The following is a 17,172-nucleotide window of genomic DNA, read 5'->3' on the forward strand; positions in this document are numbered from 1 at the left end:
GGTCACCCATTACTATCTCCTCCTACTGGTCACCCATTACTATCTATGGGGTGAATGGGTGACCAGCAGGATGAGAAGACATTATAAACAAAGTCTCTAAGGTGAAGCCGAATGTTTTTCAGTGTAGTGCAGGAGAAAAGCCCTGGACACTCTCAGGAGTCCAGCTTGTGCACACGGTCAAGATGAACTCCATTAGTGACTGTCCAGTACATATTCATTCTATTACTGCAAACAAAATAGACAACACAAATAATAGGGTCAATGTGAACTCCCTAAAGGTATAAATAAATCATGCACAGGTGTAGATGAAAAATAGAAATGATACATCCCCATTTTTATATTTTGATCCATGATGCAATATCACAGACATGACAATCCTGTCCAATCTGTACTTACATCACGTAATGGTGAATCTAAAGGAACGTGACGACTACATCAATGTGACGGGACATTATTGATTTTTCAAAGACAAAAGAAACATATATCTAATCAAACCCTAGAGCAGAAGCATTTACAGAATCTAGAACGATCGGCGTCAGTTGGATTACAACAAGCCATCTTTAAAACTCAGCCCCCTTGCACACTGACTCCTAGTAACAGACCCCATGTTAACATACACCATCAGGGGGCTTACTTATGATCAAACGCGTATCTAAGATTGCAGAACTGTAAGTGCCTTATCAGAAACTTGGCTGGAGGAGCCCCTCTCGTTCACCCACAATCTTGTCCAAATAGTTCCTTGCTATAAGCCTAGATCAACCCACGCTAATAAATTACACTGAACATGAACCAGTACTTGAATAATCAACACTCTGACAACCTGGTAAAACCAAATTGTAAATCTTAAAATATGGCCACAACGTAGACAAGACTCTTCACAATCGGATAAACTGGCCAAATAGATTACCGATACTCATGTTGTCATACTATGAATCATGATGGTAAAGTTTGACAATTTCAAACTCCGTAATGGAGACTACCTATATATACACAGCCAGGATCCCAATACGAACATCAAAAGGATACGAGTTTTGATATTCTTTAGTTTCTGAAACAAAACAATTCAAAGTTCCAGTGATCAATTGTTGCCAATTTGGAATCTAATTACCAAATTTCCAAGCTCTGATCTTAAACAACTTTTAGTTTTTAACATAACGTTCAATAGATGGACTATTTTTTAAAAGTACACGTTTTTTTAAAGGAAAATGTGAATCATATATACATATCCCTCATATTGCATAATTTTGAATTTAGCTGAAGAGAAAATAAATTGAATTTTATCTCTTAAACAGTGATGCCAAACTAATTTAGAAAGTAGATTTTGACTTGTGATAAAATAGCTGATGTTCCCTTTAGCAGTAACAAATACCACGACTACACGAACCAGGTAGCTATAACACACACCACTACTACACGAACCAGGTAGCTATAACACACACCACTACTACACGAACCAGGTAGCTATAACACACACCACTACTACACGAACCAGGTAGCTATAACACACACCACTACTACACGAACCAGGTAGCTATAACACACACCACTACTACACGGTACATAACACGAACCAGGTAGCTATAACACACACCACTACTACACGAACCAGGTAGCTATAACACACACCACTACTAAAGAGGGGTATATGTTTCACCTGAATTACAGCGACACTATTGTCCACAGAATGAAGAAGTCAAGTAACAAATATGTTGAAATTGTAACACGTTATTTAAAACCCTTTTCTGACAGTCCAAGTATATTGCTTATTTTTTGGATAAGACTGGTGCCAAGAACACAACTTAAAAGTTTTATATACAAAACATAAAATGTGCCAGACTAAATATTCAAACCATTACAGTTTTATGTCAAAATGGTCATGGCGTCCCCACTTCTCTACCAAAGGAATTCATGGCCGCGGAACTAATAATCAAAGGTTGAGCTATTTCTGACACTATCCTCCTGACTTTCCTTCAAAAGGCCAGCAGCAGTATTGCATACAATTCCAGTGCTAGCAAAAACACTATAGACATTTCTAAACATTTTCCAGTGTCTTTCAAATAATCTCAGATGACATCCCCAGTGAGTAACATCCTGTTAAAATGTCACCACTAGATGTCTCTGTTCCGGAAGCTCCACCCAATACAACCAGCTCTTACACATTCCTTACTATACATAACCAAATGGGAAAAATACAACAGATAAGGTTGGGACTTTTGAAATTAATCACCTCTTTCTTATCTATAATTGGAGCAAGTCCTCATCAAGGGACCTTTTGATGTTCTGGAAATAATCTCTGTATTTCTTAGTTCGGTATTGTACGGGCTCTGAATTAACAAGATTATACTGACTTCAAGACAATAGATAGAGCAGCTATCATAACACTCTGACACACAATTATATAGGAAACGGTTTCCAAAAAGAAGGTCTAGTTTCCATCAGGACCCGTTACATTTTTTTGCTGGTTCACCGAAGAAAACTTGAAACAATGACAGAAATGGACAAACAAAGACTTTAGGTAGTCATGCCTTTCCAAATGTGAGATGTATTCTATCCAGCTTATATCATTTATTTTACCTACAACCACCACTTCCCACCAACATGTAAGACCAATTTATCACCCACGTCACACTTGCATGTGTAACAGGGAACATTCACTGTGTAGGAGTCTTAAAATAATAAATAAAAACATTTTATCATAAATTTAACAATGTCTCTGACATTCATACATAAAACCTATTCATGCCTCGCCAGGTGGGCAACAAACCCCACAAAATGTCCCGCTCCTAAAAGGCTGTAAACATGTACACCAAGCCATGTTTGTATCCTTCATAGCTAGGACATGAAGAACATATACCATTCGCTAAATTTCCCTCATAAATATTCCCCCATGTTAGATGGATGTTGTTTTTGGAAGATGAAGATGTGTGTGTCATAGCATGGTTCACATATCTGTGTGTTCAAGTCCCAGTACACAGCACATGGTCTGTCTGTGTGTCCCAGTACACAGCACATGGTCTGTCTGTGTGTCCCAGTACACAGCACATGGTCTGTCTGTGTGTCTCAGTTCAGAGCACATGGTCTGTCTGTGTGCACATGGTCTGTCTGTGTGTCCAGTACACAGCACACAGCACATGGTCTGTCTGTGTGTCTCAGTACACAGCACATGGTCTGTCTGTGTGTCTCAGTACACAGCACATGGTCTGTCTGTGTGTCTCAGTTCAGAGCACATGGTCTGTCTGTGTGTCCCAGTACACAGCACATGGTCTGTCTGTGTGTCTCAGTACACAGCACATGGTCTGTCTGGTGTGTCTGTGTGTCAGTACAGTACATGGTCTGCAGCACATGGTCTGTCTGTGTGTCTCAGTACACAGCACATGGTCTGTCTGTGTGTCTCAGTACACAGCACTTGGTCTGTCTGTGTGTCTCAGTACAGACACAGCACATGGTCTGTCTGTGTGTCCCAGCACACACATGGCACATGGTCTGTCTGTGTGTCTGTCCAGTACACAGCACATGGTCTGTCACACATGGTCTGTCTGTGTGTCAGGACCACAGCATGGTCTGTCTGTGTGTCTCAGTACACACAGCACATGGTCTGTGGTCTGTGTGTCTCAGTACAGAGCACATGGTCTGTCTGTGTGTCCCAGTACACAGCACATGGTCTGTCTGTGTGTCTCAGTACACAGCACATGGTCTGTCTGTGTGTCTCAGTACACAGCACATGGTCTGTCTGTGTGTCTCAGTACACAGCACATGGTCTGTCTGTGTGTCTCAGTACACAGCACATGGTCTGTCTGTGTGTCCCAGTACACAGCACATGGTCTGTCTGTGTGTCTCAGTACACAGCACATGGTCTGTCTGTGTGTCTCAGTACACAGCACATGGTCTGTCTGTGTGTCTCAGTACAGAGCACATGGTCTGTTCTGTGTGACTCAGTACACAGCACATGGTCTGTCTGTGTGTCTCAGTACACAGCACATGGTCTGTCTGTGTGTCCCAGTACACAGCACATGGTCTGTCTTTTGTGTCCCAGTACAGTGTTCCAAAACAATGAAGTTTTGAATTGTTTGTCCAATGTTTCTTTCATTTCTTTTGTTTGTTGTTTAACACAACACTTAGCAATATTCCAGCCATGGCGTGGTCTGGACCAGACAATCCAGTGATTAACAGCATGAGCATTGATCTGCGCAATTGGGAACTGATGACATGTGTCAACCAAGCCAGCGAGCTTGACCACCCGATCCCGTTCGTCGCCTCTTACAACAAGCATGGGTTACTGAAGGTTCATTCTAACCCGGACCTTCACGGGTATGAATTTTGAGAGGGAGCATAAGGTTAATTATTACCTACGAGGGCGAAAATATTGGGGTTAATATTTTTCATACGATGCCCTAGGGCAAAATATCACTCTGTCATGGTGACATGACGTCATGGACAATGCTATGACATCACATTCAATCTGTGATGTTTTACATGCGGCGAAGGCGGGTAGCCTGCCTATGTTTGAAAGTAGATTTTGGTTTATTTACCTCAATTTGACGACTTCGGTAATAAATAGAATATTATATTCATGCCCATATCATACTTTGTTTACGACACTTGTGCCTAAATATCGGTCTCACTTGGGAAATACCAACATTTAGGCACTCGTGTCGTAAACATAGTATGACATGGGCACTCATATAATATCCTCTTATTAAATATATCATTGAAAACATTCATTTTAGCAGCAATTCAATGAATCAGTTTTATACTAAGTGGATGGTGTATCACCCTCTGTTCGAAGAGAACTAAGTAATTTATGTGGCTTTCACACATATATATCATTAACAATTTATCTCTTCACATCTTCCAGGCTTTAAATATCTTGTCATAATATATGAATGAATGAGTGTATGAGAGGTGTGTATGTTTTCGTTTTATGGCATACAAATCTGTATTTCCTGCTACTAAAACAATTTATTTAGAAGTAACTCTCTGCAGCCTGTTCATGTTACCAAATTCATTATATCTATAACCAAAAGTATTTAAATTTAATGCTCAGTACTCTGGCTCCAGAGCAAATGCAGAAACATAAATGTCAGTTATAAAATATATAATCATCTTCATATACACACCTTACTTGATTCACCTGATACACTAATGCTGTGACAGACCAATTAACAGAGATGTGCCATAGACGTTACAGAACACATAGCTTTAAGTCAAGTAGTACAGGATGACGTGTTGACTTGTGACACTGCATGTCACAACTCATCTGTGAAATATACATGGACTTACAGCTGCATGTCAACAAAGACAACATCACACATCCACACTGACAGCTTTCATTGTCGTGTTACATGTCACACAGTCTAACACCAACAACGTTGTGAAGAGTTCATGCACAGGGGAACAGAATATGTCTCTGATTCATTTCGACTTTCAGGAGACTATCAAAACTGTATGTCATCACTAGGTCAATAGTTTGGACCGAAATCAAATATGTGGGTGCTAAGTGAGAGAGAGTGGGTGAGACAGTGAATAAGTGAGTGAGTGGGTGAGACAGTGAATAAGTGAGTGAGTGAGTGGGTGGGTGAGACAGTGAATAAGTGAGTGAGTGGTAGAGTGAATGAGTGAGTGGGTGAGAAAGTGAATAATTGAGTGAGTGGGAGAGTGAATGAATGAGTGAGTGGGTGAGACAGTGAATGAGTGAGTGTGTGGGAGCTTGAATGAATCAGTGGGTGAGACAGTGAATAAATGAGTGAGTGCGTGGGAGAATGAATGAGTGAGTGGGTGAGACAGTGAATAAGGGAGTCAGTGCATGGGAGAGTGAATGAATGAGTGGGTGAGACAGTGAATAAGTGAGTGAGTGGTAGAGTGAATGAGTGAGTGAGTGGGTGAGAGAGGGAATAAGTGAGTGAGTGCATGGGAGAGTTAATGAATGAGTGAGTGGGTGAGAGTGAATAAGTGAGTGAGTGCGTGGGAGAATTAATGAGTGAGTGGGTGAGACAGTGAATAAGGGAGTCAGTGCATGGGAGAGTGAATAAGTGAGTGAGTGCGTGGGAGAGTGAATGAATGAGTGGGTGAGACAGTGAATAAGTGAGTCAGTGCATGGGAGAGTGAATGAATGAATGAGTGGGTGAGACAGTGAATAAGTGAGTGTGTGGCAGAGTGAGTGGGTAAGACAGGGAATAAGTGAGTGAGTGCATGGGAGAGTTAATGAGTGAGTGGGTGAGACAGTGAATAAGTGAGTGAGTGCGTGGGAGAGTGAATGAATGAATGAGTGGGTGAGACAGTGAATAAGTGAGTCAGTGCATGGGAGAGTTAATGAGTGAGTGGGTGAGACAGTGAATAAGTGAGTGCGTGGGAGAGTGAATGAATGAATGAGTGGGTGAGACAGTGAATGAGTGTGTGGGAGAGTGAATGAATGAGTGAGCGGGTGAGAGTGAATAAGTGAGTGAGTGCGTGGGAGAGTGAATGAATGAGTGAGTGGGTGAGACAGTGAATGAGTGCGTGGGAGAGTGAATGAATGAGTGAGCCGGTGAGAGTGAATAAGTGAGTGAGTGCGTGGGAGAGTGAATGAATGAGTGAGTGGGTGGGTGAGACTGAATAAATTAGTGAGTGCATGGGAGAGTGAATGAATGAGTGAGTGGGTGAGCGTGGGAGAGTGAATGAATGAGTGAGTGGGTGAGAGTGAATAAATTAGTGAGTGCATGGGAGAGTGAATGAATGAGTGAGTGAATGAGCGTGGGAGAGTGAATGAATGAGTGAGTGGGTGAGAGTGAATAAATTAGTGAGTGCATGGGAGAGTGAATGAATGAGTGAGTGGGTGAGAGTGAATAAGTGAGTGAGTGCATGGGAGAGTGAATGAATGAGTGAGTGGTGAGACAGTGAATAAGTGCGTGGGAGAGTGAATGAATGAGTGAGTGGGTGAGACAGTGAGTGAGTGTGTGGGGGAGTGAATGAGTGGGTGAGACAGTGAATAAGTGAGTGAGTGAGTGGTCGGGAGAGTGAGTGTGTGGGAGAGTGGGTGAGACAGTGAATAAGTGAGTGAGTGTGTGGGAGAGTGAATGAGTGAGTGGGTGGGAGAGTGAGTGAGTGGTGGGAGAGTGAGTTAGTGGGAGAATGAGTGAGTGGGTGGGGCGGGAGAGTGAGTGGGTGGGTGGCTGGGAGAGTAGAGTGGGTGGGAGGAATGAGGTGAGTGGGTGGGTGGGAGAGTGAGTTAGTGGGAGGAGTGAGTGGGTGGGAGAATGAGTGAGTGGGTGGGTGGGAGAGTGAGTGAGTGGTGGGAGAGTGAGTTAGTGGGAGAGTGAGTGGGTGGGAGAATGAGGTGAGTGGGTGGGAGAGTGGGTGAGACAGTGAATAAGTGAGTGAGTGTGTGGGAGAGTGAATGAGTGAGTGTGTGGGAGAGTGAGTGAGTGGTGGGAGAGTGAGTTAGTGGGAGAGTGAGTGGGTCGGAGAATGAGTGAGAGTTCGTGGGCGGGAGAGTGAGTGGGTGGGTGGCTGGGAGAGTAGAGTGGGTGCCTAATCACCCAACAACAAGCAATACAGTGCTGGGGACCTGCTGTAAACAGGATCCATTCAGGTTTATCAAGGAGCTACACAAAACACATAAAAACTGGATGTAATTATGAACAGCTTTTGAAATTGACAAAAGGATTCATCATTTGACAAACCACAAGGGATGATGATACCAGAACTTAACACAATATGTTAGAAGACAAGAGTGTAAGAATGAACAATACAGCACAACTGCAGTCACACTTGAAGATAGACTCTAACACTGGCTTGACAAACATGTTTAGAGTCGACACCAATACATTGCTACAGCACACTGGCTATAAGGAAGTTGATGATCCATTATATCTGGTCATTACCTACACATTCAACAACTAAATGCCACTCACCATAACAACATTCTGTCATTAGAAGATGAAGTCACTTTTATACAAAACTATTGGGTTCAAGAAAGGTCACAATCTGGACGAAGCAAGCATATCATGTAAGGTTCTATTCCCATTAGTAAGTAAACTATCGACTGTTCTTGTAATTTCTTTGACTAGTCTAAATACACCTAGTTTTGAAAGTCCAGAATGTGGGATTGATACGAACCACCCTACGTCTATAATAGGACGGCCTATTATTTTTTTAGGTGTAGCCAAATTTCAATTAACATAAAGAATTATAAAATTAATTTTTTACAAAATCACTCCAGCCATGATTGATTTTGTTCAGCTTTATTTTTAAGACTGTGATGTTTTTTAATACAAATAGCAACTTCTGTGACTGAAGACAACACTGGGATTTCTGAACAAATCTTTAGAACTCTGCAATGGGTTATACCAACCCGTGATCAGTATAGTATGCTTTCATGATAATGACCAGGTGTACCATGAAGATACACAAGCACAAGAAGATAATATAATTATACAGAATGTGTTTCAACAAAGTAATAGCAAACAGCTAAACTATACAAAATAATTCTCCAAGTGTCAACTAGACACTGGGAGGGTCCACATATAGATATGACATGGGGATGAGGCAGCTAGTCCACCGTGATGAGAAGCCATGACAACTGTAGGGTATACAACAAACAGACGATACATACACACGTAACACATCCTATGTTGTGTTTTACATTACGATCACTACATCATGTATTTCAAGTAACAAAGCCTATTGTTGTAAACAACCTACCGTTGGGAGCAGAGAGACTTGTTGACTGCAGACAGGTTGCTGGTGTTGTTAAGGCAAGCGCAGTTATCTCCCCTTTGTAGTCCAGCAAAGAGGTATCTGAAAGGATTTGAAATGAAAAGGTTGAACTCTGATATACTTTTTATCAAATCATCATTTTTCTTACAACATCTCTGAGAGTGTCCACTCTATAGAAACAGTGTATACAGACGGTCCTATCCATCTCTGCATTATCAACTGTCAATATCAGCACCCATCCAAATACCTATAACCCTTATGACCAGAACTGAAATATCAGCAGCGAGTGAGTGAGTGAGTGAGTGAGAGAAAGAGAGAGAGAAAGAGAGAGTGAGAGAGCGACAGCAAGAGAGAGAGAGAGAGGGAGAAAGAGAGAGAGAGAGAGAGAGAGAGAGAAAGAGAGAAAGAGAGATGAGAGAAGAGAGAGAGAGAGAGAGAGAGAGAGAGAGAGAAAGAGAGAGAGAGAGAGAGAGAGAGAGAGAGAGAGAGAGAGAGAGAGAGAGAGAGAGAGAGAGAGAGAGAGAGAGAGAGAGAGAGAGAGAGAGAGAGAGAGAGAGAGAGAGAGAGAGAGAGATGTTCACAACTTTGATAAAGCCTACCAGAAAGGGTATGAGACTTCGGAAACCTCGACACACAATTAGAGTAAAACAGAACTAAAGCACATGATCCTAGATTTCCGGAGTTCCTACAGGAGTGAGGTTTTCAGTCATATAACTGCATATGTCAGTATGAGTGAAGTATAAAGGCTGAACAAACACTGAAACCCCCAAATCCTCACTGTAATTGTGGGGATCTATTCTGACCTGGAATAAACCACAAAACATACTTCAAAGTCCACAACACATATCACCCTCAATGCTCTTCTTATCCAAAATGAAATCATATATTCATGAAAACAGCAACTTTAAACATCCACAATGTCTTCACTCAGACTGTACAAATGTACAAATCCAATAAGGCCAATATTTATTTCATTTTCTCTTTTCTAGATCAAAGCTTCCATGAAATGTCCATCCATCATTTACAAGATAGCCATGGCAGACATCTTGATGTCAATGTGGACAGTTATCTAATCCAGCTCTTCCGACTAAGCAGCAATGTCTAAGAGCATTACTTGTATAAATGAGGGAATTCTTCTGGCAGTTCAATATCCGATAATCTGGGGCAACTAGGTGTCAGCAGTAATCTTCTGAGCCACGACTGTATCTCCTCCAATCTCCTCCCAATCTCCACACCCACCCTGCCCAAACCTGCATACTTCACACCCGGCAACCAGTCTGCTAGAATGTGTACACAGGTATGTGTAGGCCAACAAATAATAATAATATATGGGTTTCTGGTTTCCCAAATAGCCCTGAACTCAAGCAACCCACTGGAAATCCTAATTCTCATCATTCTTGAGTTGCACCATAGCTATATCACATGCAGCTTCTGTCCAAATATGATGCCATTTATGTAAATTTGTTCAGCTTGACCAGAACTAAACAAGTGCTTATCTATAATTGAAAGCAGGCTTTAATTAGATATGTGTTTTCCTGAAAGTTACTATTTTTCAAGAAAAATGTTTACTGTAAGTTATATTTCTCAAGAAAAATAATAAAAAACTATACATAACCCATGTTATGAGAGCCATCACACTTGCTTACCGTGTTTTACTGCACAATGTACATGAATTTCACACTCATTTCGTATAAGTCGTATTACACTTGCTTGTGTAATAATCTCCATTTATGTCATAGTGCAAGAATGTAATTATTGAAAACAAATGTGTAGAAAAATACATGCTTGTGAGCGATTTGGTTTGAAATAGGAAGCAAACTTGCCTACTTTAGGCCTTAAAATAGAAATTGCTAAACTGTCATACCTGCAGTGAACTGTGTTATACTTAACACATGTTGTAATCCTTGTTGACAGTAACTATAGCATCAACTAAATCATGATGTTTCTGTTGACAATGATGTCAATAGTGACAACCTTCATCATGATACTTGGATACTCTGGTTGTACTTCCTCACTTGTACTGTCACAATAGCCCTTGTCATTGTGATTCAGAATATCTGAAAATCCTTATTCACAGAAGGAAAATCCCTGGCTGGTTTCCTGCTTGTGTTTTCATTTCATCATTTCTAACGTTTACAACTCACATGTTACAGGAAGACGATGTACTAAGTCATGCATATGAACATGTTCATGTTAAGAGACCCGTGAAGATCCGGGTTAGAATTGATCTTCAGTAGCCCATGCTTGTCGTAAGAGGCGACTAACGGGATCGGAGGTCAGGCTCGCTGACTGGGTTGACACATGTCATCGTATCTCAATTGCGTAGATCTATGCTCATGCTGTTAGTCACTGGATTGTCTGGTCCAGACTCGATTATTTACAGACCGCCGTCATATATCTGGAATATTGCTGAGTGTGGGGTAAAACTAAACTCACTCACTCAAGAAGTAGATCATTGCTGAATTTTGTTATCATTAATGATAGGTTTTATTTACCTTTTCCCATGATGCTTCAGTAATGCCTCATTAACACATGACTTTCCACTAAACTGTGAGGTATCATCTACCTTTTTCCCTAGTTCTGGTTTCCATAACATATGTTTACAGATATATTATGCACAGATGTCTCTGCATTTACATCCTTGTTAAAAGCATATTTACCAAGCAAACATAATTCTCAAACCATTCACAACCATAAACATAATAAACTTTGTCTGGAGTATATCCTTTGATGGCCTTCCTAAACAATCCTGTAAAAGCAACACCAAACTAACCTATGTCCTACTCCATCAAAATAAATACACATGTTCAAACTTAAAACGAAATCTTTTTTAAAAAACCCCAGTAAAATGTATGCATGCAGTTGACTGTCGTTCCGTCCCGTCCCTGGGGGATTACAGACGTCAAGTCACCTACACATGAAGGAGCCCAGTGTCTGATGACGGGGGAGGGTACTTGGTACAGCCCTCTAACTACACAGGCTATTATATCAACTGTCAGCACCTCCTGATCACAGGAAGGATCAGGATACAAGGACCTGGAGAGACATGTACTCTCTCCTTCACACACTGTTAACTCGACCCCTTCCTTGTGTTCAGTTTTCAACCTAGGCTGGTTCACACGAGACTATGTCAGGGAATTATACACACTCCAGGATGTCGCTGCCCTTCATATTCATAGGGCGTGTCTCTGTGTTGTCACACGCTGATAATAATAATAATAATAATGATTAATCGACTGGCTTTGATCAACTTCCTGCTTAGTCCATTATATAACTTATTTTTTATTTCTTTGTTACACATGTGTATGTGTATGTGCGGCTGCTTGTACTAGCCCAATAAGCTGGTTTTATAGTGCTAGCCCACTGAGATGCCATGCCGCAGTGAAGCATGAATACCCCACTCAGACACATTATACTGAATCCAAGATGACGTCCTTGTTGTACCCATTAATGCTGAGCGCCAGGCAGGGACCAACAAGTACCATATTTTAATGTCTTTTGGTATGACGCGGTCGGGATCGAACACGCGACCTTCCGCTCTCCGGGCGGACGCTCTAACCACTACACCACGGAGGCGGTCAGATAGATAGATAGATAGATAGATAGATAGATAGATAGATAGATAGATAGATAGATAGATAGATAGATAGATAGATAGATAGATAGATAGATAGATAGATAGATAGATAGATATGGACGTCACACATTGTACCCATGTGGAGAATCCACTAGACTACCCCACTGCCCCGCCTTCATAACAACCCTGACAATATGTACAGAAATGGTAAACACACAAAAACACAATTCACTTCTTAAACACTTGCCTTCAAATGTATGTACACATAGTTTTCAGCTATGCAATGTTCTATGTATATATCAGTTTGGAATATCAAGTTTGTACAGATGATTTGTCACCAAAGCATGCTAGAAGCACCTTTAGAATACAGCACCACAATTTCTCGGGAGGACGATCTCTGCCGTTGGTCACGTGTCATTAAGACAAGCAACAAGTTTGTGAGAACCCGTCCGGACGCGAACCCCCGACCTTCGGATTGTTAGCTCAACAGCTAACCGACTGAGCTACATCCACACTGTTACACAATGTGCAAATTTATCGAGTCATTCCTGTGACGTCACGGAAATGAACGGAAAGAGTCGAATATGTCACGGACAATTACGAAGATTACAGGTAGACTTGGTGTCTCGAAATTGTAATCTACGGACAATTGCCGAATGGACCCGATACCATTTGCCACACTCGCCCCATTCCGTAATCTACAAGATGTGGCGTGGAATGAGCCGATATGCCTCAAACTTAAAAGGGTTGTTGACGTCAGGTGTCAGACGTCGATTTCAGGGTGCATGCATGAATGACGCTCTTTTAAATCGGGCGATTTTGTGACAGAAAAGTGATGTAGGGAACACTGTAAGGATAATGTGGATCGCATCCAGAGGAAGTTGAGTAGTCAAGCTACATTCCACAATTGCATTGTGGGAATGTAAACATTACGAACGTTACCGTGTCGCTGAAAACTTGTGAGTCGAAATGACACATTTTACCATCGTAAAACATAAACGTAATGTTTCCACCAGTGATGTTAGCTGCGGGAAGCAACAGCAAACCAAGAAACTGGATGCAACGGTGTAGTTTACTGTAGGAGGCCGTACAAGGCGATGACAACTGACATGCATCGTGACGTCGCTTACATTGTGACGTAATGTAAAATGGTTCGATTACGAGGGGGCACACTAGAATGGCGCAGTGACGGGATAACGTCATTCAATTGTTACGTCCTAAAAAAACTATACCTTTATTGTCTGATAACATTTTTTTTTTTCGATTGTTCTAACCGCTAGGCATCTTAGAAATTCAGATACAATGTGTTAGTCTATCCTCAACCCTACTGTTCTTAAAATTGTACTTTTTACTTAGTAAAGTACAGATTCTAGTACTTTTTGTTGGGTTGAGTCCCATCCGGGATTCGAACCCACACCCTCAGAGTCAGGCACCTAATCGCCAGCACACAAAGTCAGTTGCCTAACCTGCTCAGCCACCGCGACTTCATTCAGAGGGTGTGGGTTTGAATCCCTGATGGGACTCAACCCAACAAAAAGTACTAGAATCTGTACTTTACTGAGAAAGTGTAGTTCCAAATATAACATGTTTCATTAGTTGTAGTCACTAGAATCGAATATTTAAGAATACGTTTCAAAAAGTGGTTTTACAGGGAATTAGATTGTCATTGATCTAAGTGAGAATTGCAGAATTTAATATATATAAGCCAAGCAACATCCTAACTCGTGTTATTTTGCCAAGGCACCTTACAGCACTGTCATTAGGCTATAGGTGGTTTGTTCTTTTTGCTTCATAGAAAATATCATCTAAATGTTTCAGCTTTATACAATTACATGACATGTATGTTATTGTAACCTTGAAATAAAACAAAGTATTCATGAATAAATATTCCATTTGTTACTATATTGTAAACATAACACACTCATCTCAAAGGGTATTTGTTGCAGTCCTACAAATCGCCAAGAGTCTAGGGACACTATTCAGCAACACACTTCACTTATTCCTTCCTGAGATCAAGCACACTTACACAAAAAAATGAATACATTCTCAAAAGAATACTGTCAAACCAATCTGCACGTTTTAATTCAATGAAAGATGTACTCTATACACATGAACTATATGACCTCCAAAGATCCCAAGCCAAGCAAGACGTATCATTTTCGTATCATTCTCTCTCTAAGCTGGAAATAAGTCCATTAGAAATTACTTACGCTTTGACATTGTGAGAGGAAAGCAAAAGCTAGTACTCCCACAGTAACAGAGACAAGTGAGACAGATGACTCCAGTGAGGTGAGCGTCTATTGTGTGGACCCCCTTCACCTCCCTAATCTACAGTCTATTATATACGCCCCGCTACACAAATGGGAAGGGCCAACAATACACGTCTTGCCCTGTAAAAAATCATAAAACTATTGTCCATGAGAACGAATAACGGCAAATCATGTTTCACTGTTCATGTACTGGAGAGGGAGCATGTCAAACAGATCAGTTTTATACACTGTGGATTAGGAGTACGCCAGTCCAGAGACATGTGGGAGAAAATATGACCAAGAAATTAGTTTGCATTACAGAGTACTATAAATCCCTTATTTTTGTATGTCAATCTGAATAGTATTTTTTTTTTTTAGAGATAATACTAAAAACTTTCCATTTCTAAATCAGGGACTTTACTCCAAAACTGACATGCACTTCCCGGTTTTACTGCACACAATATACTGTGTGATATATGTACATTATGTACTGTACAAAACATATTCAATCATATATCTACAGGATTTTACTGCACACAATATACTCAGTCATATATGTATGTAAATTAAGTACAGAATTTTACTGCACACAATATACCAAGTCATATATGCAAATTAAATACAGAATTTTACTGCACAAAATATATTCAGTCATATATATCTATGTAACTTAAGTACAGAATTTTACTGCACACAATATACAAATCTAATATTTGAACCGTATTATATATACTCACACGCATAAAAAATGCAATTTTTTTTTATCCAAATAGGAAACAAACTCGGAACCCTGAATTGATATGAGTTTTGGCATATAGTGAAGCCTGAAGGAGTTATCAATAACTTTTGTTGTGTTTAGGAAGGCCCGAGTAAAAACACATCAATAGAAGAAATCACCAAAACGCACCATACCAATGAACATGTGGGTATCATGCACACATTTCTTGTGAAATCGAACATAAACGAATTGTCACTACCATTAGTGGGTATAAGACTGTGCACAAATAATTAGGTCTATTACTCCTTGTTCACCAATGCCACGCTTAACTCAAATTGAAAGAAACCAGGCTATCGGACGTTTGGAAGCTAGAGAGTCTGTCCAAGAATTTGCCCGTCATTTCGACGTAAACATAACAACGATTGACTGTTTCCAGCATCGATATAACACTACACAGACCACAGATGACATCCTCAGAGCGGTCTTCCTATGGTCACCACCCCTCGACAAAATCGGGATATTACCCGTCAACACGAGCGAGATCCGTTCTTATCAACATCTTTACATTTCGAAAACTTAATGATGTCATCAGTCTTGGTAGCCAATGAAATGTCTTCATTCAATTTTTTATCTATTTTCATGTTAGTCTGAAACCTATTGTGTAGTTAAAGCAATGTGAAGTAGCTCAGGCAGCCTGTGATGCATTGTGATGCAGTGAAATGCATCCAGGTACACAGAGACTGTACTCTTGTGCCTATCAGTCTCTACAAGTTTGGTTTTACAGGCCTTGGTGTTTACAGACAGACATAATTTTTTAATGAAAGATGGAGTCAAATGTTATAATTTCTTTCAAAATGCATATGTTTGTCAGGAGGAGCAAATTAAACAGCTTTTATTTCTGCCATTTCAAAAGAACTCTTATGAAGCTTATGATTTCTTCTGATAATGTTGATGTTTTTTACTGATTTTATTGCAGCCATTTCATTATTCAGAATGACCAATATCATAAGGTTAATTACACAATATCATTTAAAATAAATATTTTTTCACCCCAAAAATAAATTTGTCACAAATGTTTGCAATATTGGTGATTCTGAACAAAGAAATGGCTGTAACAGACATGACAAAAACCTTTCCATTATCATACAAAATATTGAAAGTCCTCACTAGGGCTAGAGCTGGAGTTGTCTCTGTAATAAACATTCCTGTTATTTCAAGACTGTAAAAACTCTATGAATCTCAATGAAGCATCCCTAACACATTCACCATGATACAATCTTTGTACCTAACAGGCACAAACTCTCAACATATATTTTACAATAAAATGTATATTCAAACAGATTTAAACAATAATTTCCCAAGGCTATTTCACATTTCATAAATCGAACAATACCATTTCTTCTGATTTTATCAAGATATCAACTGCCTTCAGGAAAACAGTATTGGTATGAATGCTCTAGATATCAAGTGAGGCGGATTTCACACATGCTCATGCATAAATTCATGTGTATAACAAACAACTCACATTAAAACCTGCACACGTCTATAGAGCAATGTAATAAGTTGCCACACACACAGTATGGCTGTGAGACCCCATGATACAAGTGTTCAATATTTAATTTTGATGGTTTGTTTTCGTAATAGGATTATTTATTATGGTTCTATATACTTACTCTTCGAAACATATGTCATACATGTGATACGAACAACTGGTACATACATACGCAGGAGTAACGAAGACGTAGTGATTTACGTTCTCTCCTCTTTCTTCACAGAGATTTTCATTGTATTATTATCCCATATCTCTTACATTAGACAGAAGAAAGCACAATGTACCTTTGTTATCAACATTTATAGACACTAAACTAATGAGTAAAAGAAACGATACCAAGTCGAAATCACTGATATTACAAAACGACAAACGATCATTTTGA

General features: G+C 40.1%; 1 protein-coding gene across 3 annotated transcripts in view; it reads right to left on the reverse strand.

Annotated features, from left to right (window-relative positions):
- LOC124276701 (polycystin-1-like) overlaps positions 1-17,172 on the reverse strand; it is a 159,965-nt gene that overhangs the window by 127,182 nt on the left and 15,611 nt on the right. For all 3 annotated transcript variants that reach the window (XM_046712348.1, XM_046712347.1, XM_046712346.1), the window contains exon 3: positions 8,680-8,775. In XM_046712348.1, coding sequence (XP_046568304.1) covers positions 8,680-8,775 — 96 coding nt within the window. The remainder of the gene's footprint in view (positions 1-8,679; positions 8,776-17,172) is intronic.

This window comes from Haliotis rubra, unplaced genomic scaffold (genome assembly GCF_003918875.1).
Source record: "Haliotis rubra isolate DU_JTF1 unplaced genomic scaffold, ASM391887v1 Scf211, whole genome shotgun sequence".
Taxonomy (NCBI): domain Eukaryota; kingdom Metazoa; phylum Mollusca; class Gastropoda; order Lepetellida; family Haliotidae; genus Haliotis; species Haliotis rubra.